The sequence below is a fragment of the Lissotriton helveticus genome, chromosome 5_1, assembly GCF_964261635.1.
Source record: "Lissotriton helveticus chromosome 5_1, aLisHel1.1, whole genome shotgun sequence".
Taxonomy (NCBI): Eukaryota; Metazoa; Chordata; class Amphibia; order Caudata; family Salamandridae; genus Lissotriton; species Lissotriton helveticus.
Window position 1 is genome coordinate 1,283,783,888 of NC_136065.1, and position 23,777 is coordinate 1,283,807,664.

Sequence of the window (23,777 nt, forward strand, 5' to 3'; positions counted from 1 at the left end):
ACTGTCTTGACTGCTTCTTCTTTCAAGTTTCAGGCTATATAAGAAGGAGGAGCCATTTCCTCATTATGATGCGACATCGCTTATACTAGCTGGTTGGTCGCTCTGGCAGTGACACTTTGATGAAATATTCTTCTTTTGTTGGCCAGCTGCTCCTTTTGCCTGCCTGGCCTCCCTGTTCCTTGGAGGTTTTCCTGGAACCCAGTGTTTCCTTCAAGGTGCTGCAGTTTTCCCCAGTAGTTTCTTGGACCCCTCCTTACCTAGATTCATTGTGCAGTTTGGAGTGGTTAGAGATGGGGCAGACACTATCTGCGGACAAAGATGATTTTAACTGTGGCGCCCTGAAGAAGGAAGATTTTAACTGTGGCGCCCTGAAGACCTGAACTTGTCAAAGTGGGGCGTAGGTTCTTGGCTGTCCATTGTTTCCTGCACTCACAAGGAACAATCCCACCTATCGGCGCACCAACACATAGACGAGCAGGCAAGTAAACGACTCACTAGCCCTTAATACCAAATAACTATATGGCCTGGACACACAAACGAAACAGTTTAAAACAGCAATACAAGATATTTTATTTTATGCTTTTTGGTATTTGATAGCTATGAAGGCACATCTAAACAACTCATTTATTGTGACATCAGGCAATTGGTGTAGCAACTAAGAGCACAAGTGCTTAACATACAGTAAATGCAAAGTAAAAGCCAGACTCAATAAAAAGAGAAGTTAGATTATGATCTTAAAGATGCAGCACATTCCATCCTTCCGTCCAGATAGTGGTTCATATAGAATGTATGCATTCAGCTCTTTGAGACTAGCTGTATGTATACTACACGTCTTCTTTAATTTGTGACATTATTTTCTCTTTGTCAAAATGAATACAATGCAGACCCCCAACAGATGGAGCTGCCGCCCCCGGTCAAACATTTCTTTGGTATGCAACGTCCATCTTTATGAAATGACGCTTCCTATATAGAATATGCGTACATAAGGAAATAAAAGTTGGGCACTGGTTATCACTCTTCTAGTTTCAGCAGCTTTCCCCATCTCTGAAGTGGTATGTCTCAGAGGGATTACCGGCCTTCAAAGTACTAGTATCTAGCTCTTCAACAGGGAGTGTAGCAAAGAAGGGAATTGGGCATTCAAGGACAGCAAAGTTTTTTTTAGTTTTTTTTTAATAGGTGATTGCTAGGTCAGTGCTGAAAATATACACCCTACAGTGGGAGTGTTGGTTTAAAATAGTATGTGTAGCCAGCAAGAGTTAATCAAGAAAGTGGGCTGTGATCAGGGTTCAGGCAGTACATCTTTTAAAAGAGCCCGTTTTGGTGGCAGTGGGTCGCTATCCAGACCTGCTCAATGACAAACCACCACCCACAGGGCTTAGGCCCAGCTAAGGTATATGGAATCACAATGTTTCAAGCTCACAACAAAGAGCACATAAATCATTCATCGCATCACTTGCCCAATCTACTCCTGAGACTGTAAAACAGTAAGCAGTGACCCGTCTTACTCTTGTCATCTAACAGGGACATGAGCGAGCTGTTCAGTATTCCCGGACTTGCAACCCTTTATCAGGGTAAGGAAGCGGAGTGATTCCTTTAGCAAGAATAATTGGAAAGTTTACTCTTCAGAGCGGGTGATACTTCCCATGTCAGCAAACTGGAGGGCACAAACATAGTGTAGAGTTCCATCGTTTGTTCGCAGATTTTAACACAGCAAGTTTGAACATGATCTACCAGCCAATGATGGGGTCAATAAGTAAAACGCAGTTTTTGTTGATAGCCCAACTTATCCAAGTTAGGAATACAGGCAAACTGGACCATGGCTGGCGGCCCGCATAAAAGGATGAGGACGTCGTCAGCTGGTGCAGGAAGGTGATCCTTGATCATTTTGGCATCCACAAATCCTGTGCTGTACTCCCAACCTGAGAATATAAAAGGAGAGGCACAGTTATATTCACGACAACGTGCACTGTACTACATCCAAGACGATCGGGTAGGTTTTCATTTTACCCCTCTACGAGCAAAAGATACTAAGGAGCAGATCTATGCATAAAAGAGTTTTTTCTAAATTCACTACAATGAGGTCCTTTTCTAGATCATTAACGCTCTCCTTTAAGACTTGCTCATAATGGGACACAATGGATGGGACGTTGGGCAACCAGACGTGCTTTTCCCCACTAGGCCATCCTAAGAATTTCTGGAATTGAACAGGAGGTATGCTCGTAATCCTGTATAATAATGCAAAAAGAACAGATGATGGACGGAAAGCTGAACGAATCAAAAAATTCATTACAAGTCACAGATCTGGGTTAAATTCATTGTTTATATGCTTGATGTGCCATCCCAGTTTGGACCCAGCCATATCCAAATCAGTCTTGACTCTGTTCCCCATGGAAATAGTCCGGCCCAAACTGCCAGGGCAGGTCTTCCCTGGACCAGAAACTAGCATCCTGTAACTGATTTCAGGGTATCACCCCTATTCGGCCAGGCTAGCCTGAATCCAGTGGCATAGCAAGCATGGGACCTACGTCTGGGTGTACCATTCCCACTTAGGGCAACAAATGCAAAAAGAACCGCTGATGGACAGAATGCTGAACAAATCAAAAATTGCCCCCAGTCACACATTTTTGGTTAAATCCATCGTTATTTTGCTTGCCATGCCATTCCAGTTGGGAAACGTACACTTCCCATTAATTTCTGAACACAACTCGTCGTCATAGATAACGTTCAGCTGTATGGGCACTTTTTCGGTAATAACTGTGAGCAATGTAGTTTCTGCCAGTGCCTCCCCAAAACGTAAACACAAATTTGAAATGTTAGAAATTTACTTTCAATAATGCTAATGGTAGAACTGTTAATTGAAAGATACTTTACAGCATCAGGTCGAAATCTTTGCTTTTCTTTATAACATTTTTTTTATTGATTTTTAATACAAGTGAAAACAATGCTTGCAATGGTAGCGATGACCCAAGGTGCACCTCTCCCTGGGTGGTTAAGATGCTCCCTGCCATTTGGCATAGTGAATAGCGGTAGGCCTGGAGTATGACTCAGCGGCAGTTGGGGTAAAAGGGTGCAAGGCAATCGATTATGATTAATGTCGGATAATAAAGCAGGGAGACTGGCAATGGGAAAAAAGGTGTCAGTGGAGCAAGCTCCAAGGAGGGGAGTTAGCAAAACTGGGAGGAATAGGTGGCCAAGGGTGAAAAGAAGAGAAAGTGGCTGGAGAAGCGGGGGATGGGGAAGGGAAACTGGGATGGGTGCCACCTCCGGTATTAAGCACTCTACAAATCAAAAATAACAATAACAACCTCATTAAGAGCAGTCTATGGGTTCAAGAGACCGGTGTTGGTCGGGGCTACTTGCGGATTGTGGGGATGGCAAGGAAGTTCAAGGGCCAGTTTATCTGGACAGAAGTTCTTAGACGTGGGTGATCAGTTGGCAGCGCAGACTACTTGCCTCCTCCCGGCTGAGGGTCTCTGTCTCTTCACCGCCCAGCGGATGGGGCATATTCCCATGCCAGGGTTGTGGGTTCTTACATTTTATTGTGATGGAGTGCTTGGCCAGAATGAGGGCTGTGTCTAAAAAAAGCATTGCCGTCTTGCGAGTCTAAGGGTGGGAAACAAAGCCTAGCGCACAAACCTCCCAAGAATTGATCCCTCTGATCTCTGATACCCATGAGGCACCAAAGGACCTCAGTTCATAAGGGCTGAATTTGAAGCCAGTCCTAAAGGATGTGCTTCAGGTACGCAGCAGGAGCAAAGCTTCTATTACATCTTTGAAATCCTAGAGATGAGCTGTGGGGAGAAATAGGCTCGATAGAGCACATAAAATTGGATCAGCTGGTGACAGGCATTGCTAGAGATCCTTTTTGGGTAAGCCAGGGCTCTGCCAAATTCCTTCTCTCATAGCTCTCCAAGTGCTTGGAGGGTGACTTAGGACATCTCCGTGAAGGAGTTGGCCAGCCAGCTAATCACCCCGCGACCAACCCCCATGGTATGGATTCTTTTTTAAACTTTATTAGTTTGTTCTTTCAACCTGCATATCACGTTCATATACAAATACAAGTACATAACACTTCTACCTCAGCCGAGGTAGTGAACCAGCCCAGCAATAAACTCCGGAATTCAGTCAAACTTGCAGTCCTTTGGACGTTGTCCAAGCATTCACGGTTTACTTTGTTGCTTTGGTATTGTGGCATATTATCTTAGCTGTAACCAAGCGAACCCTAACCTCCCCCCAACTCTCCCAACCCCCCCAAAACAACCCCCCTCCCCATCCCCTCCTCCGCCGGGTCTAAGTAGAGGTCCATGTATCTCAATGCTCGTTTGGGGTCTCCACATTCCTCGCCTCTTGGCTGGGAGCTAGCCCCCACTGGCAGTTGTCCCCTCTCGTGACCCCTGTGTGAATTGTGAGGCCTGTCCAGTTACTTCCTGAATCATCCCCACCACGCCAGAAATACCTCAGGTAGTTTATCATCCCTTCTAGTGCCACGCATATGCCTCTCCTCGGCCAGAGCCCACTCCCTTAAGTCTGTTTTCCATTTCTCCAGTAAGGGACCCTGCTGGGTTAACCAGTGAATCGCAATGCGCCGTCTAGCTATAACAAGTCCCAGAACCAGAAACCGCCTACTAGTCTTACGTTTAGGATCCCAGGGAATCAGACCCAAAAGACAAGGGCGCGGATCCATGTCAATCTGCCACCCTGTAATTCTAGTCAAGTGCTCTTGGTCTGCCCTCCAGTACGTCTGGATTATCGGACAGGTCCACAAAATATGCGGGAAATCCGCTGGGGCGTGGCGACATCTAGGTCAGTGTGGATCTCTGGAGTTGTCAATGACATGAAGCCGCCTGGGTGAGAGATAGGTCATGTGTACCATGTTATACTGGATTTGTTTGAATCGACTGCATACCGACACCTTCCACACACACATGTATTTTTTCCCCAGTCACGTGATGTGATCTCCTGCGGACACAACGGTTGCCCTTTCTCCTCTATCTTTAGGGGTTCATTCTTTTTATCCTCCCTCAGCGCCCCTATATAGGTGGGTGACAAACGTCCGCCCTCCTGCCATGGTGATCATGGTGACCAGCCTATGTGTTTGCCCCAGGGCCTCTGGGAAGGAAGGCCACATCTGCCGCGCTGTTGCCGCTATTTTCGCATACTGCAGGAATTGCCCTGATCCCAACTCAAAGGTAGCCACTGCCTCCTGATAGGTGATGAATTTGTTATCCGGATAGAGGTCCGACAGCATAAGGCATCCCCCCTCTTTCCATTTATCAGTTGACATAACCCTCTCAATTTGAGCGAAGGCCGGCATAAGCCAGAAAACTGCCTCTGGGGCAAACGTTCTGGCCCGGATGAGTCTGTGGACTACTCGGTTCCATATCCCGGCTAATAGCTGCACCAATGGGGGCAGCACCCCCCGGCCCGCCAGAGAAGAGTCTCCCAACTGTTGATCCCCATAGGAGTCTGCCAGCAAGGACCTTTCCCAGTAGGGGTCCGTATCCAGCCAGGCTATAGCATGTTGGAGTTGCGAGGCAAAGTAACAGAGTTCCATATCTGGAATTTCTAAGCCTCCCCTGCCCCATCTACGTTTCATAACCTCCAGGCTAACCCGACTCAGTTTGCCGTTCCACAGCAATAGAGTGATTATTGTGTCCAATTCCATAAATACCCGATGCAGGAGTTCAAAGAAGGAACCCTGCATTGTGAATAGACATCGATGCAGGACCACCATATTTATCAGGGCAATCTTCCCCATTAAAGAAAGTTTGAGTGTGTTCCAGAAGGCAATACTGCCCCGGAGACCCCGCAGTATTCTCCCCATATTATGTTGGTAAAAGGTGGTCTCATCCCTAGGTATCCATATATCCCTAGGTAACATAGCGTAACCGCCACCCATGGAAGTCCCAAGTCCAGGAGCTGAGCTCCGTCCCAGTCGTTCACCGATCCAATCGCATACAGTTGCGATTTTGCTCTATTAATGTATAGCCCGGAAGCTTCAGCAAATTGAGTCAGCGCCGCCATTAGTGACGGCAACGACAGGGTCCGCCGCTGCAGATATATCAGGGCGTCATCGGCGTACAGAGACACAATGTGTTCTATACCACCCACCCGGATGCCCTGTCCCTTGAGCACACTACGAAGATAACATGCCAGTGGCTCCATTGCCAGGGCGAATAGCAGGGGGGAAAGCGGGCACCCCTGTCTCGTCCTTCTCTCTATAGACATTGTGTCCGACACCTACCGTCCCATGTGAACCCTCGCCACCGGGCAAGCATATAGGAGTTGAACCCAATTAACAAACCCTTCCCCCAGACCCAGTTTTAGGAGCACCTGCCACAAATAGTCCCACCGGATCGAGTTGAACGCTTGTTCGATATCAAGGAAAGCTAGGGTGCACTGTTGGGTGCTTCCCTCCAAAGATTGCATAACATGTGCGAGGTGGCGGATATTCGGTAGTGTATTCCTGCCCGGTATAAAACCGGACTGATCATCATGTACCAGTTGATGGAGATATGGGAGGAGCATGTTCACCAACACTTGGCTAATAATTGTAAGATCCACATTTAGCATGGAAATTGGCCTATAAGAACCGGTGAGCAGGGGGTCCTTACCCGGTTTGGAATCTTCACTATTAGTGCCTCGCGCATGGAGTTAGGGAGAATGCCGCTTTTGCCGGCTTCCGCCATGATTTCCAACAATTTGGGGATCAGGACCCCCCCATACTCTCTATAGAGTTCGCCCGCTAGGCCATCCATCCCAGGGGATTTAGCAGCTCCTCGTACCTCCTCCCCTCTGAGCGGGGCCCCCAAGGACTCCTGACTCTCTGGGTCTATGCAGGGCAGTTCCACTCCTGCCATAAAGGCTGATATAACCGATGGGGCGACGGGGGACTGGGGCTCAGAGTATATTTTGCGCAAATGGGTCACAAACACTTTGTTAATCTCTTGCTGTGTGTAAACCATATGTCCTAGTTCAGATTTGATAGTAAAAATTGGGTGGGGCTGAGTCTCCAGTCTAATCAAGCGCGCCAGTAGAAGTCCGGCTTTGTCCCCTTCAGTATAGCAACGGCGTCTGCTCGCAGTTCTGTTGAATTTGCCCAGCGAGTCCCAGATGTCCCCTATCTTGCATCTCAGTTCCGCCCACTTAGCCGGCCCTTACCTATCTGTGGGTAGCTCTCTTTCCAGTGCTGCCAAACGCTCCTCCTGTTGGCGTAGATCTCACTCGAGTGTTTTTTTCAACCCACCTCCATAGACATGCAAACCCCCCCGCAGGACCACCTTCATCGCCTCCCAATCGAATGCCCTAGTGCTGACCGTGCCCCAGTTTTCATCAAAATAGGCTTCCAGCCCATTCGTTATTGCGTCTTTATAGATTGGCTCTGCAAAGGCCTCAACGTTTAGCCTCCACAGCGGTATCTCAGATCTTGGCCAGCCTAAAGCGTATGTTATTAATAGGGGGAGTGATCAGACAAATATCGGGCCAGATGCGGTGTCTCCCCTATTTAATGGGCCGCCGACTTTTGGACAAAGAAATAGTCTAGTCTACTATAGGTATTGGCAGCAGGTGTGTGGCACGAATACACTCGATGACCAGGGTGGCGGTGTCTCCAAATATCCAGTAGATGATAATTTTGAAGCATTTGACCCACAGCCTCTCTCACCTTAGGTTTGGCATCCCGTTTTGGGGGGTACCTGTCTATCTCCCCATCAAGGGCACAGTTAAAATCTCCTGCGACTATCAATTCTGTATCTGGATCCAGATCCAACTGCCCCAAGACCTGACTCTAAAACTCCCCATCATCACTATTCGGGCGTATACATTCACCACTCACATGCAGCGGCCATCCAGCGTCCCCACCAAAATCACGTATCTCCCCTCTGGGTCTTGTCTAATATTTATGGCTTTGAAGGGCACTCCCGAGGTCACCCAAATAAGCGCTCCTCTTGCAAACCCCGAATCAGAGGTCGCGGAAAACTGGCCCCTCTATCGACGCTGGACATACTTAAGACAGTCTCCCCACAAATGCGTCTCCTGAAGTAGAGCTATACTTATCAGTTGCCATGCGTATTCTTATGATCACATTATTGAGCCCAGGGACATTCCACATTATAAATTTATACTTCTGCGTGTCACCTGGCATGAGTCATCCACTGTTGACTTGGCAGCCCCCATCATCTGCCTGTGGGACCTCAAACCGTGTTGTATTGTGACCCATTTTGTAACCATCTCTCCTGACCTCTTGTAGCACAGCATAGACCAGACCCGGCAGTAAACCAAAGGAAACAACAACCTTGTGAACCCCCAACCCCAACTCCTCCCTCCCCAAGGCAGTAGTACTTCATTCTCATAACCCAACCCTGGTCTGAGGACTCAGGACCCCGCCCCAAAGCTACACCCACCCCCTAGAGTACCCTCCCCAACTTGAAGTAACGACTATGAGTTATACAACTTTCTCAGAACAAGTCACCCTCACGGACTCTGATAAACAGCCTAACTGACTGGCACCGTGCAGCCCCGCCCAACTGAAAGTCTACCCAGGCCGCCTCAGCACACCACAGCTGGCGTGTCAAAAGGGTATAGTGGTGGAAAAAGTGACCTCCCATTCAGAAACGTTTCCTCCTTTCTTTCCCTCAGTACCTCTGGGCCTGGGGCTTCCATGTAATATCCCCACAATTAAGTCAAGTGTCGGTCGGCCCAGTCTGTACTTACAGTTACAATGACCCAGAACCCCAAGGTCATAAGCCGGTGTCCGCCTCAAGTATATTTCAGGAGCCCCCATCGACCAGGCTGGTGGTGTCCCCCAGGTCTGACTGCTTTAACTGTACCAAGCAAAATGGCAAAAACTGGTTCTGCATTTCGGAAAGAAGGGTGCCATCTAGACCCACCCTGATACGCCTGCTGTCTGACAAATCTCATACCCCAGGTCACTGCTCTCCTGTGCAGCGCTGAGGATTGCGTTGCCGACCACCTCTCCTCTGTTCCTGCCAGCCCTGGTTTTGGTCTCGGCCATCCAGTCCCATTGAATCCATCCAATCCGTTACCTCCGAAGGATTACCAAAGAAATGTATCTTGTCTCCATACTGCACTCGGAGTCTGGCCGGGAACATTAAACTGGATTTGACGTTGAGGTTCCCTAGTCGGCGCTTAGCCCCCAGGAAGTCATTTCGTAGGTCTTGTACTTATTTGGTATATATGAATATCGTGGTTCTCAAACCTAGGCGGACAATTGGTGCGAATAAATTGCAGGATTGTGTCCCGGTCCCTAAAATTAAACATTCTAGCAATCAGGGCTCTAGGCAGGGCCCCCCAGTTTCGGTGGCGGGAGAGGGATCAATGGGCTCTTTCCACTGCAAACATCTTGGAGAGCCTGAGGGTAGGGAATGCTGAGCCGATCCAACCCTTCAGAAATAAGTCTGCTGCCAGCCCCTCCGCCTTTTCTGGAAATCCCAAAAAGCAGAGGTTGTTCCTCCTTGACCGCCCCTCTGCGTCGTCTGCCCTATATTCCAGCGGGTTGTGTGTTCTTGAAGGGCCGATACCGTCTATCGGATCTTGGTCTGCCACGTATGCAGGTCTCCTTCAGTCGTGGTGACCAGGTCCGCCATCTCTCTGAGATCCAGGCGCAAGTGATTATTATCCATGGCCATACCGTCCATCTTGGATTCTAGCGCCACTCAAGATTCATGTATGGCTTCCAGTATTTCGGATGTGTCGAGCCACCGAATCCTGGTGAGCACCCTGCTCTGGTTCCTTCCTGAGGCGGTCTGCAGCTGTAGGGTCCGGCACCATGTACTGCATTATTTTATTAGATTGGGCGCTTCTTAGGGGTCTATCTCTCCCCATGCCCTGCTCCCATGTCCCAGGGCAACTCCTGGCAGCCCCCCACCTGAAATCCTAGTGATGCAGGGACAGGCCTCACGGGCAACCTGGAGTCAAGGATGTCTGCTAGGCGCTCTGCGTATTCTTCAGGTCCGGAGCCACAGGCCGCCGCAGGGTGGTTGCCTCGCTGCCCCAGTTGATGGTCGGGGATCGCTACTTGCCCTCTTTGGCTTCGTTGTTGCACAGTGCCTCTTGTGCTTGCCCTTAGTCTCTGTCCCAGGCTCACGGCCTGTTCGGGTCGATTGCCACCGGCACTGTCCTGGGCCGCACCGACTCGTCATCCACCGCAAGCGGGGGTATCCTTATTTCTCCACAAGGTGTCTGCACTCCCCTGTTCCAGGCACTCTGATCACCGCCAGCCCCGCGACCGTCTTCGCCACCAGCTCGGGCACACCGATCTCAACAGGCCCCAAGCACCGGCTCGGGTGACTCCCGCCTCCCAGCCCTCAGAGTCACGGCCTCCCTTCTTCCGCAGCACCCTCTCCAGCGATCTTCCGGGCGGCGCAGTAGCGGCCGAGGGGTCCAGCCGGGTGCCGCTGTCAGCTTACTATTAAATGGGGGCAGCCCACAGCGATCCCTACCGCTCGGGCGGGCCAGGGCCGCCCTCTCGAGGCTCAGCAGTCCGACGTGGCTCCGGGGGTTGTACGTCGATTCCTTCGGTGAATGGCTGTCTGCTTTCACTCCGTGCAGGACCACCAGGGTCGGAGGAGCCCTCCTCTATCTCGGTTTGCCGCAAGCCCTGTGACCGTCTACGCCACCAGCGTGGGCGCGCAGGCCCAAAGCACAGGGCTCGCGTGACACACGCCTCCCCCCCCCCCCCCCCCTGCCTTTGGAGGTGCTTCAGCCGAGCGATCCACGACCAACCCTCTTCTCCAGCACCCCCTCTGGCACTCTCCAGGCGGCACAGCAGCGGCCGTGGGTCTCACCAGGAGCCGACGGCAGGGTCACAGCCCACGGGTAGACGGGGCCAGCCCATGGCGGTCCCTACCCCTCGGGACAGGCCAGGGTCACCATCTTGAGTCTCAGCATTCTGACGGGGCTCCGGAGTTGGTAAGTCAATTCCCCCTGCCAGGGGCCTTTTGCTCTTGCTTCAAGCAGGACCCTCGGGTCGGAGGAGCCCTCCGCTGATTATCTGTCGATTTGGGGTCTCAAATTCTGCTAGGATACTGCAGGATTTCAGTCAGTGGGGCAGGAGCAGCGCAGATATGCGAGTAGTCGGCCATTTTGTCAAGCCACGCCCCTCTCCCCCCCCCAATGGTATGGATGATGTGAAGGAGAGGGCGAGTGGGCTCTTCAACCCAGGATCTCCCAAAGATCGCGAAGGGCACTAACCATTGCAGCATAAACCAGAAACTTGGGTTTAGAGTAGAATCTAGCCAACCTAGAAGAGGTCTCCTAGGGAGGACAGTCCAGCCTGAGTCCAAGGCTACAGATGTCAACGGGTGATAAGGCTGCCCCAAACCTGCAAGCCTAAAAGAGGAAAAACTGGTGCATATGGAGGCACTATGCGGGTGAGCTACAAAGCACGAAGGAAGCGGACTCAGGCCTCTTGAAGCAACTATGAACATCCCGTAGAGCTTGTGGCAGTAAGCACTGGAGTATGAATGCAAAGGACAATGGGGGAAACGGAGTTGCTTATGTCTGCTAGGTATCTGCCCATGAGCCAGTAAGTAGGTCACTGGAGAGTAATATTCAAAATCAGGGACAATGTGGCTAACCTGGCACGGGGCAAGCTGGAGCTTCGACAGAGCCCCGTGCAGACGTGTGTTATGCCATATAAAGTGTCCCAAAAGGACATGCAGTCCAGCAAAAACTGCACTGGGGAGAGAGGTTGAGAGGTTTGCGAAATACTAACGTAAACAGGGAAGCATCACCATCTTGGAGACTGCAACATTACCTGCTACTGACAGCAGGAGAGATTGCCAGATCACCACCAGAGAGCAGAGGCCTGTCGCCGCTTCCGTCAAGTTAGTGTACAATAGTTCTGCAGTTTCGTGAAAGACATGGATGCGCAGGGTAGTGGGAGGAATCAGGTTCCCAATGGATTGGGCCCCCCAAAGGTTGAGGCGAACTGAGGCAGCCCCAGGGACAAGAGGAACATGCATGATTTGAACCAGTTATACCGGAGGCCCGAGAGATCTCCAAATTCGACGAGGAGCTGGGCGATCGGGGTAAAATCAACAGCAACATTCCTGAGATAAGAGGACATCATCAGCATACAGTCAAATAGTGTGGTTAGCGTATGGGGGGGGGGTATTCTTCGGCCCTCACCTCGCTTTTGAGCCCTAGCAGACAGTGGCTTCTTCACCAGGACAAAGAGGAGGCAGAGAGCAACCCTACCTTGACCCACTGGGCACCGACACGGCTCCAGAGAATAGTTTGTTTTAACAGACTCCGGTAGTAGGAGCTGTGTACAGAAGACAGATTAAACAAGTGAGGCAGGGTCCAAATCCAAACTTCTCCATTTTTCCCAAGAGGAAATCCCAATGTGATATATCAAAGCCTTTGTTAAGATCCAGAACCAGGGCTGTCGTGCCTGGCCGGGATCGCCTTACTGCCTCCATGACCCTGTAGAAGCAGTGGAGATTTAGCGAGGTATTCCTGCCAGGGACAAATTCGTTCTGATCCGTGTGAATGAGAAGGGGAAGAATTTGGTGAAGGCAGTCGACCAGGACCATGCTGAAGACTATAGAGTCCTTATTTAAGATGGTTATTGGGCAGTATGAAGCCAAATCCGCTGGGTCTCTCCTGGGTTTCGGTAGGGACATTAGGGATGCCCCATGCAAAGTGGCTAAAAGAGAGGCCTTTCTGGTGACGGTTTAGGGATTAGAATGGTAGTGAATGTTATATAGAACTCTGCAGGAAGGCCTGATTATCTTCCCCGTCGCTAAACACGCTATCGCTGTGCAAATCTCATGCTCTGTTATGGGGCGTCCAGATCTTCTCGCTTTTGGGAGCGTAGAGGGCAGAATGATAGGCGGTAAAGGCATTAATGGTTTCAGTCTGGTTGTGTATAAGAGCGCCTGAGGGGCCACAGATCGAAGCAATCTGCCGTAGATGGGCCTCATTGTTGACCAGCCATGCTAGGGGACAGCCAGACTTCTTGCCTTCAGCGTATGAACCGTGTAGGCAGTACAGAGTGCGGGGTGCAAGGCAGGGTGTCGACTGCATTCTGTTCCCTGGTTATACATAACTTTTCAGCGGTCGAGATCTTGGAGCAACGTCTTTTGCACCCCCAGTGCAAAAGCCCCGACTACTACCTTGAAAGCTTCCCATTCAGTAGAAGGAGAAAAGACTATGCCCTCATTATGGTCTAAGTAATCGAATATACTGTCCGGACTGCGTCCCAAAGGCGGGGTCTTCAAGAGTGGAGGGCTGCAAGCACCATGTGTGGATGGGGAAAGGCAACCTTTCCCCAGGATACCTCTGCTATCAGGGGACAAAGGTCAGAAAGTTTTTGTCCCACATAGTCAAGGGAGGAGACAGAGTAGCAGAGAGTCCGGGAGCCGACCAGCTGATCTAAACGGGCATAAACATTGTGCACTGGGGAGTAGTAGGAAAAAAGGCGGATACCTGCTTGATGCCATAACCAAATATCCGATAGTGACTATTGGGAGAGCCAGGCTGCCATGCTCTGGGAACTGGTAATAGTTGGGGAATTGTGGAGGGTTGGGTGAGAACGGTTGAGTGTCGGGTCCAGGACACAGTTAAAATTGCCCCCCATCAGGCAGGGCAAGTGGGTCCAGGAAGCTAAATGTATTAAGAGGTGGTCCAGGAATTGTGCCTGGTCTGGGCTGGGGGCATAGATGCTGCTTATCAGTAGCGGGGAGCCATCCAGAACCACCTCCAGAATTACCAAACGGCCCTCAGAGTATGTCCTGGGGCACCGCTAATATAGGAACTCCCATCCTACTCAAATCAATGTGCCCTGGGCATATATGGAGACATCCGTGGTAAAAACGTGGCCCCTCTGGAGCCGGAGCCCATAGTGTCTGGTAGTATGAGCTTCCTGGAGGAGGGCAACCTGGATTCTCCTATGTTTAAGGTAAGTATGTATTTTGTATAGTCTGGACGGGGTGTGCTTACCTCGTATATTCCAGGATATAATGGGAAGGGGTGTGCCACCCATCATCCCTTAAGGGGCTGCCCCTTCAAATTGTCCCATGGGAGGGTATAGGGCTAAGGGGCCAACTATAGTAGTGAGGGGCCTGGTAGGAAGGTAGGGAAGGGGGAGGGGGAAGAGGCCACTTTGAAAAGGAAACAAACCCGTGAAAATAAGGAAAACAACAATAACCATAAGAATACTTCGAGGAGAATGCTCAAGGTCAGCTGCCCAAACAGTCGAACCATTGTTCCTCAGGGGTGCTGGGTGCTGGCAGGGTGGGAGCACCTACAAAGGGCAAGCAAGTCTCTGTGTTGCTGGATAGCAGGGGGGCCCTAACCATGGTACGGTCAAATATTAACATGAAAGATCCCAGGTGCCTATTCGCGAGCCACGGTGCAAAGTGATTGGGTATACGGGGGACTCAAGGGGAAAATGCAGCTCCATGTCCCCTCCAGGGTCAAGCAGTTGGCTCACAAAAGTCACAACAGCTCATCAGCTGTTTGTAGGGTGACCCTGGGGACAAGTCCAGGTCCTGCTGAGAGCATGATGCAGAATCTTCAGCGTCAAGAGTTACTATAGGGTGAAGGGGTATGCCTGCAAAGGGGTGCCGGGCCGGTACCCTGTGAGCCCGACCATTGGAGAAAAACAGGGTGAGAGCACAAATTCTAAAGCAAATCTCCAGGTAGTCAACCATGCTCGAATCTTCCTTGCTCTCCGGCAGGCCCACCACTCTGTTGATATTGCACCGAGCTTGGCCCACAGCATTCTCCTCGTAGTTCTCATGAAAGTTGACTTGCTCCCTGACGTCCTGGAGCGGTTTCCAGAGATCTGAGTTGTGGGGCTGCAGCTCTGCGATTGTCTGCTTAGAGTGTGTGATCCTCTCAGCGAGTTTGCGCTGGTCATCCTGTAGCAGATTGATATCCTCCGAGACGGAATTACCTTCGCCTCAAGACAGACCCTGTATACTTTGATGGACTGTTAAATGGCATCCAGTTTTCACATCTTTGGTAGAGGTGGTAGGGTCCCATAACATTGTTGTTTTATGCGCCCCATGACTGCAGTGCTTGAGTTGAAGAGGGATTAATTAGAGTCCGGTGTCATCAAGTGGACCAGGCTCGCTTGCTTCCGCCACCCTTGCAGCTAGACCTAGGGGGCTAAGCAGCACGAGCAGCCCGGTCGACTTCCCCCAAGAAGATGATCCCATGGGTGATAATGGCTCTCCAGACATGGGCCGTGACTCCAGCTAAGAAAGCCCCAGCATTAGAATGGGGACCACAGATGTCTCTTTTGGGCTCCAGCGAAAAGGAGTGCCTCAGCGATAGGAGGGCGTGATATGACTTACCAAGGTACCGCAGTCTCCTGTGGTCCTAGCAGGGCATCGGGTGGGGAGGTCGGTGATGTGGGGGGTGACATCAATGCAGTACAGGCGAGCATGTCCCCGGGACCCACCCCCACCCCTGTAGGCAGCAGGGACCCTGAAGTTGGGGTGAGTGGTGATCAGGAGGGAGCCGGACCTGTCCAATCCCAGAAGGAGGCAGAGGCCCCAGCGCCTCTGTCCACCAGATAAGAGGTCCGGGTATCCAGGAAACGGGAGCCGTTGCCTCACCCGAGGGGCCGCAACCTCCAGCCCGCAACACCAACTTCTCCCAGAGTCTTAGCATGGGCATCAGGAAAGGGGGGGGGGTTATTGCAATACAGGCAGGCATGTCTCTGAGCCCCCGTAGGTAGCATGGACTATGAAGCCGGGGCAATCGGTGATCAGGGGCGAGTCCTTCCCGACACCAATACTCTGCTGCGCTGGATCAAAAGCCCAGTGGCTCAGGAAGGGCGGGAGCAGTCACATCACCCCGAAGACCGTGACACCCCGCTAGACCAACAGGGTGTGTGTGTGTGTGGGGCTGCTTCTCGGACAGCTGCGAGTTGAAGGCTTTGTGGTCCGTCGGCCAGGAGCAAAGGAGTAAGCAATTCAGCCCCACACCAAGGAGAACGGCGCAGATGCACCTTGAGTAGGGGGGGCAGGGGGGAGAGTGCTCCCCCTGAATGTCATGCAGTTAGTCCCCTGGTGACTATCCATACAGCAGATGAAGAAGACGGCGGGATCTCTTGCCTCAGGTGCCTGCCATGTTGGCCGTCTAGGCCACGCACCCATCAGGTTGAAGTCTTTGTAATACACTTTGGCACTAGTACGTTCCAATTTTTTTTAGCTATTGTTAAAATACCGGCACTTGAAAATTAAATTTTTCCTTGAGGTCCAATCAATCTAGGTTGTGTCACTTTTTCAAAAGATGCCATAGTTAGCCAATCACTGTTGTTTAGGGTTTGCTGCTCACTTGACAGAGTTTTAAGTATTCGTTTTTTTTTTTAAGGCAGAAGAACTCAACTATCTAATTTGCCTTTCCTATCTTAGAAGCTTCTTGAATCACGCAACAAAACCAATATTGCAGATTATCATATTTGCATTTTACATCATTTTATTAATTAAAACCAATATTATTTTATTGGACAAAGTGCTATGTAATAACCAACAGGAGATTGGAGGTAACCAGACTTTGGTGTGAGCAAGGACTTTGATAAGCATGGAATGGATCAGCAGGGTAAGGGAGTCAGCTCACTGTGTCAGATATTTGTTAAACAGATCCAATGAATCAAAGATACGCATAAGGAAAAATAACTTTTTACCACTTTTAACTAATGAAGATGGGAAGAAACCTATGTGTGGGGAAAAAGTGATGCCAGTAATCTTTCCACGTTTTTACCTGTCAAAACCAGACATTTTGAAATCAAGCAGTAGTGCTGAAATGTCATTCAGATACATCAGTGTAAACAATGATTTTTGGGGTGATGGAATGTGAAGCTAATACAGGCGTGTGCTTTTTTTATTATCTGAATTTGGTTACCAGTACGGGTTTGTCTGTACTGTGTGAAACAAAAACACCAACATCAAACTTATGGTTAGAAGAGTCTAGGAAGGCATTGTAATGGAGAGTCCAATAGGGCGGCAATACAGACAGACGCTTATAGACGTATAGTCTATTGGAACACTTTTTAGTTGATTTATTTGGAAGACCTTGAGACAGTCAAACTTTATGCATAAATTTGTAATCTTTAAGTTCCCTCTTATCCTGTTAAGACATCTGATCCTCTAAGTAAATTGGTTAATGTGCTGTAATATGTGTACACTGGAAGGGTCATATTAAATGCTCAGGAGCGATTACCGAAGAGAAAGAAAAATGGATACTCTAAGTGTTAGGGAGCATATCGAATGAACAAGGTTCATAAAATGTGTCCGCAACCCGGAGCCCATCAATATCTAATCTTAATAGAAGAGCCAATTAGCCTCGATCTATTTCATGCTAAAGTCATACAAAATAAGGTTGCTTGGTGCCATGTTTACATTAGCTTTCAGAGTAGAGCTCTAAAGCAAAACACTTATCTACAGAAGTCATTACGCTGCATAATGATTGTTATATGTTAAGAACATTCTACTTGATCTGGGGTTTTCTATAGACTTCTTGAACAGAAATGTTTTTTTTTATTTCTGTTAAATTCTACTATCTAAACCACATACTGATTTTGGTCTCTGTTTGAATGATTTTTGCTGCTACATTTTGGGATCAAAGTGTGGGACAAGTGCATTCAGAAATGGAGGGGGATAAAAATGCTTTTGTCATGTAAGTTGTGGGGTAAACATTCAGGTATGTTGGTATGTATTTTGTGTCTAAAGTGTGGGAATCAAAACAGTCACTTGTGTGCACGAACACAGATTCTGTGAGCCTGCTTGTCCTGGGTGAAACAGTATGCTATCTGTAAGAAAAAAGATTATTACGCTACGGAAGAGAGATGTCTAAATTTGGTATTAGATATAGCCGGGCTCCTGTAAGGGCCAGAAAATGTGACCCATAAAAAGTAGCTTAACCCAAAGTCCCAGAAAACTCCAAGAAATGCATATGAGCGAAAAGCTAACAATGCAAAAATACAGGTAAAAAATAACAAAACTTAATATCTTCAAGGTTATTTTAAAACAAGAGAAAATAATGAAAAGATACCACGTTAATAAAAGAATTCGGATATAGGGATCAAAAGCCATTACAAAAACTAAATAATATTCCATTACAAACAGTCAAAAATTACAATTTAGTCAATAGGTTGGGGTAGACTGAGGCTCTACTTGCGACCAACTAGTAATGGAGCGTTGCCAGGTAAAAATGAGCACGTTGTGCTGCCCTGGTTTTCCCTTCAGACATAGTAACTTAACTGGAGCTTCAGCATACTCGTTTGGGCAAAGCTGGTAGCTGTAGCCAAGAAGAGCTCCAAGAAGTCTCAAATATTTGTTGGACGTTCCTGGATCTTTGCACCACAAAGCAATTTGGCAAAAAAAGCTCAAACGTAGCAACTGAGCCAGAGAAAAGTTTACATTTCCAATCTTTCATAGAAATATCCAAGAACTATGATTTTGAGATATGAAAAGACTGCAAATCCTGAAGACTGTTTCCTCATACCCTAGGCCCTGTTTCAGGAAGGTTCCATGTAACTCAGGTTCAGGTACACTGCAATACATTTTTAACAACAAGAGGAACTCATGGGCGGACGATATTTACAGGGGGTCCAGTGTACGTGTCCAGGACTAGAGCGCACAGAAGGATACAAAGTTCCCCGGGGGGAGGGGGTTAATCTAAAGAGGAGAGATAATTACAAAGTAGACCGTCAAGGAACCAGGTGGTTCCTCTATCGGAATTAGAGAGCCTCACACACCCAGGGCGTTTAGGTGTGGAACACACCCTGACCGTAGGATGTCCAGTGTCATCATTGGCTCACTGCTCCTCGTCAGACCGGCGCTGCAATGTCTGACGGGGTGCCAGCAGGCACCCTTTTGGCGGAGTTCTTTTATTCCTTGCCGACGGTGTGTGTGAGTCAGGAAGATGGTAGTGTAGTCGGAGCAAAGAAAGTGAGTGATAAAAAGGGTAACCAGTCCACAATAGAATTTATTGGTGTGGCCGCTTCCCTGATTAAAAGGGGGTGAGAGGGGAGCGAGGGACTGTGGTGAGTATCAGAACCTAGCTCTACCCCCTGGTGTGGTCAACATGTTTCTCGCCATCCGGCGATTCGTCAGGACCAAAAACACAGTACTACACGTAAAAAAGGTGCAAAAATACAAAACAAAATAAGGTACAAATACAACCTCACTGGGTCAGTTGAGAAGAGGGCCAGAGGTCCTGCTCTAATTAGGCGACCTATAGGGTAAAAAATATGGAGGAAAACAGACAGAGAACAAGTTAAAACATGTTCTTAGGAAAGTAATTATACTATGATAAAGTATAAAGTGACTCTGTAATATATTACTCTCCACATTATTGGGTATAGGGGGGCTGAAACGTGCAGGAGATACATTCATACAGATTATTCATAATCAGTTTAGTGTTGGCGCGTTTCTAATCTCTCACTGGAGAACTCAAGTGACTGAATACATGATTAATTAATTAGCCGAATCCATCCATGCAGCACTGTGGCCCAGATGACACCCAGGGCAAACAAAAAAGCGATTCCTTACCCTAAGGAGGATTAAGAAGGGCCTCGCAGTCTGCTCCCGTGAGGCCAGCGCTGTCTGGTGGTAATGCCTGTGAAAGGTAGAGGGGCAGGGATATGGTTGAAATATAAAGAGCGTATGTGGTAAAGGGTAAGGGGTAAGTCGGGGGTGCCTGGCGCTGAGGCTCCCAAGTACTTGCGAGGGAATGGGGAAGCTAGCGAGTGCGTTTGTGAATATGAAGGGAAATATTTGGTCACCCTTCCAAGCGTACTTCCCGCTGTGTAAATACTGAGACATTGGTAAAAGTTAAGGTAAGGTACAGACAGAGCCCCCACAGTGGAGACTCTGAGGTATCGGTGTGATTACTACCGAGCGCCCACTCACTAGTGCCAGCGATCTCGTCCCTACCACGGTGGGAAGCTGGATGCGTCAACTGGTAAAGCTGTCGATTGAGTCAGCAGAGAGCTATGGGCGAGGGTGCCATAATGCGGTGTAACATTAAAGGCATGTGGCAAGTAGCACAAGGAGGATGGTACAAAGGCGGGGAGGTGAAGTGTGGGGCGGGAGGCGGGATAAAATTGGAGGGGGGGGGGGGTTTGTTTAGGTTAAAGGTGTGGTGCGCGAAGCACGGGGGTGGAAGGCTAGGGGTCGAAAAGAGCAAGCAGGCTTACCTTAGTCCATGCGCCAGCATGCCAGAGACACCTACCCCTCACGCTCACGGCACCTGGTCAGGGTGCGGAGCGACTGGTGCATAGTCTAGGTGTTTGCCGTATATTTAGAGAGGCTGGGGCACCGTGAATGAGCGCGTCATCGATACATTGGTGATTGATGATTGGTGCGCGTCATCGACGGGCGCATTGGTAACCCGGAACTCAAAGTGAACGTGGCGGCCATGATGGAGTGGTCAAGTGGTCAGTTTAGTGCTCAGCGCGCATGCGCGCCTAAGAACCCGGGGCTCCCGAGATCAGTGTTAAACTATGATGTTTGTGGCGGCCATGATTGGGAGAGCAATGATGCTGCCGTTAGTCGGCTGTGTAGACTGCCTCAGGAAAAGTGCGCCCTTAGATAGGACTCACAGTACTTGGCTCTTTGTACTGACTGAGGGCACACCGGGGACAGTATAAAGCTCAATGTATAATATACAATATACAATATATTGCACTTTTCCTGAGACAGTCTACACAGCCGACTAACGGCAGTATCATTGCTCTCCCAATCATGGCCGCCACAAACATCATAGTTTAACACTGATCTCGGGAGCCCCGGGTTCTTAGGCGCGCATGCGCGCTGAGCACTAAACTGACCACTTGACCACTCTATCATGGCCGCCACGTTCACTTTGAGTTCCGGGTTACCAATGCGCCCGTCGATGACGCGCACCAATCATCAATCACCAATGTATCGATGACGCGCTCATTCACGGTGCCCCAGCCTCTCTAAATATACGGCAAACACCTAGACTATGCACCAGTCGCTCCGCACCCTGACCAGGTGCCGTGAGCGTGAGGGGTAGGTGTCTCTGGCATGCTGGCGCATGGACTAAGGTAAGCCCGCTTGCTCTTTTCGACCCCTAGCCTTCCACCCCCGCGCTTCGCGCACCACACCTTTAACCTAAACAAACCCCCCCCCCTCCCCTCCAATTTTATCCCGCCTCCCGCCCCACACTTCACCTCCCCGCCTTTGTACCATCCTCCTTGTGCTACTTGCCACATGCCTTTAATGTTACACCGCATTATGGCACCCTCGCCCATAGCTCTCTGCTGACTCAATCGACAGCTTTACCAGTTGACGCATCCAGCTTCCCACCGTGGTAGGGACGAGATCGCTGGCACTAGTGAGTGGGCGCTCGGTAGTAATCACACCGATACCTCGGAGTCTCCACTGTGGGGGCTCTGTCTGTACCTTACCTTAACTTTTACCAATGTCTCAGTATTTACACAGCGGGAAGTACGCTTGGAAGGGTGACCAAATATTTCCCTTCATATTCACAAACGCACTCGCTAGCTTCCCCATTCCCTCGCAAGTACTTGGGAGCCTCAGCGCCAGGCACCCCCGACTAACCCCTTACCCTTTACCACATACGCTCTTTATATTTCAACCATATCCCTGCCCCTCTACCTTTCACAGGCATTACCACCAGACAGCGCTGGCCTCACGGGAGCAGACTGCGAGGCCCTTCTTAATCCTCCTTAGGGTAAGGAATCGCTATTTTGTTTGCCCTCGGTGTCATCTGGGCCACGGTGCTGCATGGATGGATTTGGCTAATTAATTAATCATGTATTCATTCACTTCTGAGTTCTCCAGTGAGAGATTAGAAACGCGCCAACACTAAACTGATTATGAATAATCTGTATGAATGTATCTCCTGCACGTTTCAGCCCCCCCATATCCAATAATGTGGAGAGTAATATATTACAGAATCACTTTATACTTTATCATAGTATAATTACTTTCCTGAGAACATGTTTTAACTTGTTCTCTGTCTGTTTTCCTCCATATTTTTTACCCTATAGGTCGCCTAATTAGAGCAGGACCTCTGGCCCTCTTCTCAACCGACCCAGTGAGGTTGTATTTGTACCTTATTTTGTTTTGTATTTTTGCACCTTTTTTACGTGTAGTACTGTGTTTTTGGTCCTGACGAATCGCCGGATGGCGAGAAACATGTTGACCACACGAGGGGGTAGAGCTAGGTTCTGATACTCACCACAGTCCCTCGCTCCCCTCTCACCCCCTTTTAATCAGGGAAGCGGCCACACCAATAAATTCTATTGTGGACTGGTTACCCTTTTTATCACTCACTTTCTTTGCACCGACTACACTACCATCTTCCTGACTCACACACACCGTCGGCAAGGAATAAAAGAACTCCGCCAAAAGGGTGCCTGCTGGCACCCCGTCAGACATTGCAGCGCCGGTCTGACGAGGAGCAGTGAGCCAATGATGACACTGGACATCCTACGGTCAGGGTGTGTTCCACACCTAAACGCCCTGGGTGTGTGAGGCTCTCTAATTCCGATAGAGGAACCACCTGGTTCCTTGACGGTCTACTTTGTAATTATCTCTCCTCTTTAGATTAACCCCCTCCCCCCGGGGAACTTTGTATACTTCTGTGCACACTGCAATACATCCAATGCCAAATGGGCCTGTGGATTTCTCTGTAACAGCAACCTCGCCGTTTTCCCACAAGACATTCGGCATCTGTACCCACTGAAAGGGAACGAGCCTAGAGAAATGTCCATCTGTAAACAATTAAGTTATTTTCTTTCAGGCAGGCCATAGCTTCCTTTTCTTCAATCCACCTACACTCTGCAGCCACAAGAGAGAAATTCCACAGGAGTAGGTAGGCTCCACTGCCAGGATATGAACCCCTATACATTTGCCCTCAAAAATAAACTAATGGGATTAATTTTTGGTCCCAGCAGTTCAAAGATGTGCTGGAAATGATTCTTTCCACCGGCCTCTGTCAAGCAGACAGAAATGGTTTGGTGCAGGCCATGTGGGAGTCTCCTTTTCTTCACCTCTTCTATGCAGCTCTGTTTTGGAAGTAGATCTAGTTAGAGATGTGTATTTAGATTCAATAAATCCCACACTCACTGCCAACACAGAGACCCAAAACGCTGCACCCTTAATCACATTGTGAAGAGATCACCTGGGCTCTTATGCCCATCCATGATCTGGTAAGTTATTTCTACTAAACATCAAAGAAAATCTCTGGAACCGAATCTCCACCTACGCCACCCCCCTCTGGAGTCGGAGTCCAAATGTTTGACCCTGTTCCACAAGCTCAAAGCGGAAGGGCGCTACAAGATGCAGGTAGATGTGACCTGAAACGCCTGAGGTTAGTAGGCTATCCCCTCTTCAATCTTGCCTTTGTATTTGAATTTGAGGCAAATATTTGGATGTTTTGTTAGGCGCTGCCCTGCTCTTAGTAAGTCTACATTCAATGTTCCCAAACTGGATTAAGCACTAAATGTAATAACCAAACCAGTAATATTGTTTATTTTAGATTATCCATAAACTGCAGTTTAATGTACATGTAGGCGGTCTTCTTTAGAGAGGTACTATCAGTGAAAAAGTAAAATATGACGAATGTTCAGAAATTTAGGTGATAGGAGCAATATGGCAAAATAATGGATTTCCTCATTCCTCCAGAAAAGGGACTGTCACGGATGTAGGACAAATACATACTGTGTGTGTGATGACTTTACCAGACGAGAGTAGTAAATAGCAACTAGTATGGCAGGCTATCGTTGTATGTATTGCCTGTCA

General features: G+C 49.1%; 1 protein-coding gene across 2 annotated transcripts in view; it reads right to left on the reverse strand.

The window, feature by feature from the left end:
• Positions 1-545: 545 nt before the first annotated feature.
• Positions 546-23,777, reverse strand: part of CYB5R1 (cytochrome b5 reductase 1) — a 166,892-nt gene continuing 143,660 nt past the window's right edge. For both annotated transcript variants that reach the window (XM_078644111.1, XM_078644110.1), the window contains exon 9: positions 546-1,919. In XM_078644111.1, coding sequence (XP_078500237.1) covers positions 1,747-1,919 — 173 coding nt within the window. In that variant the 3' untranslated portion in view covers positions 546-1,746. The remainder of the gene's footprint in view (positions 1,920-23,777) is intronic.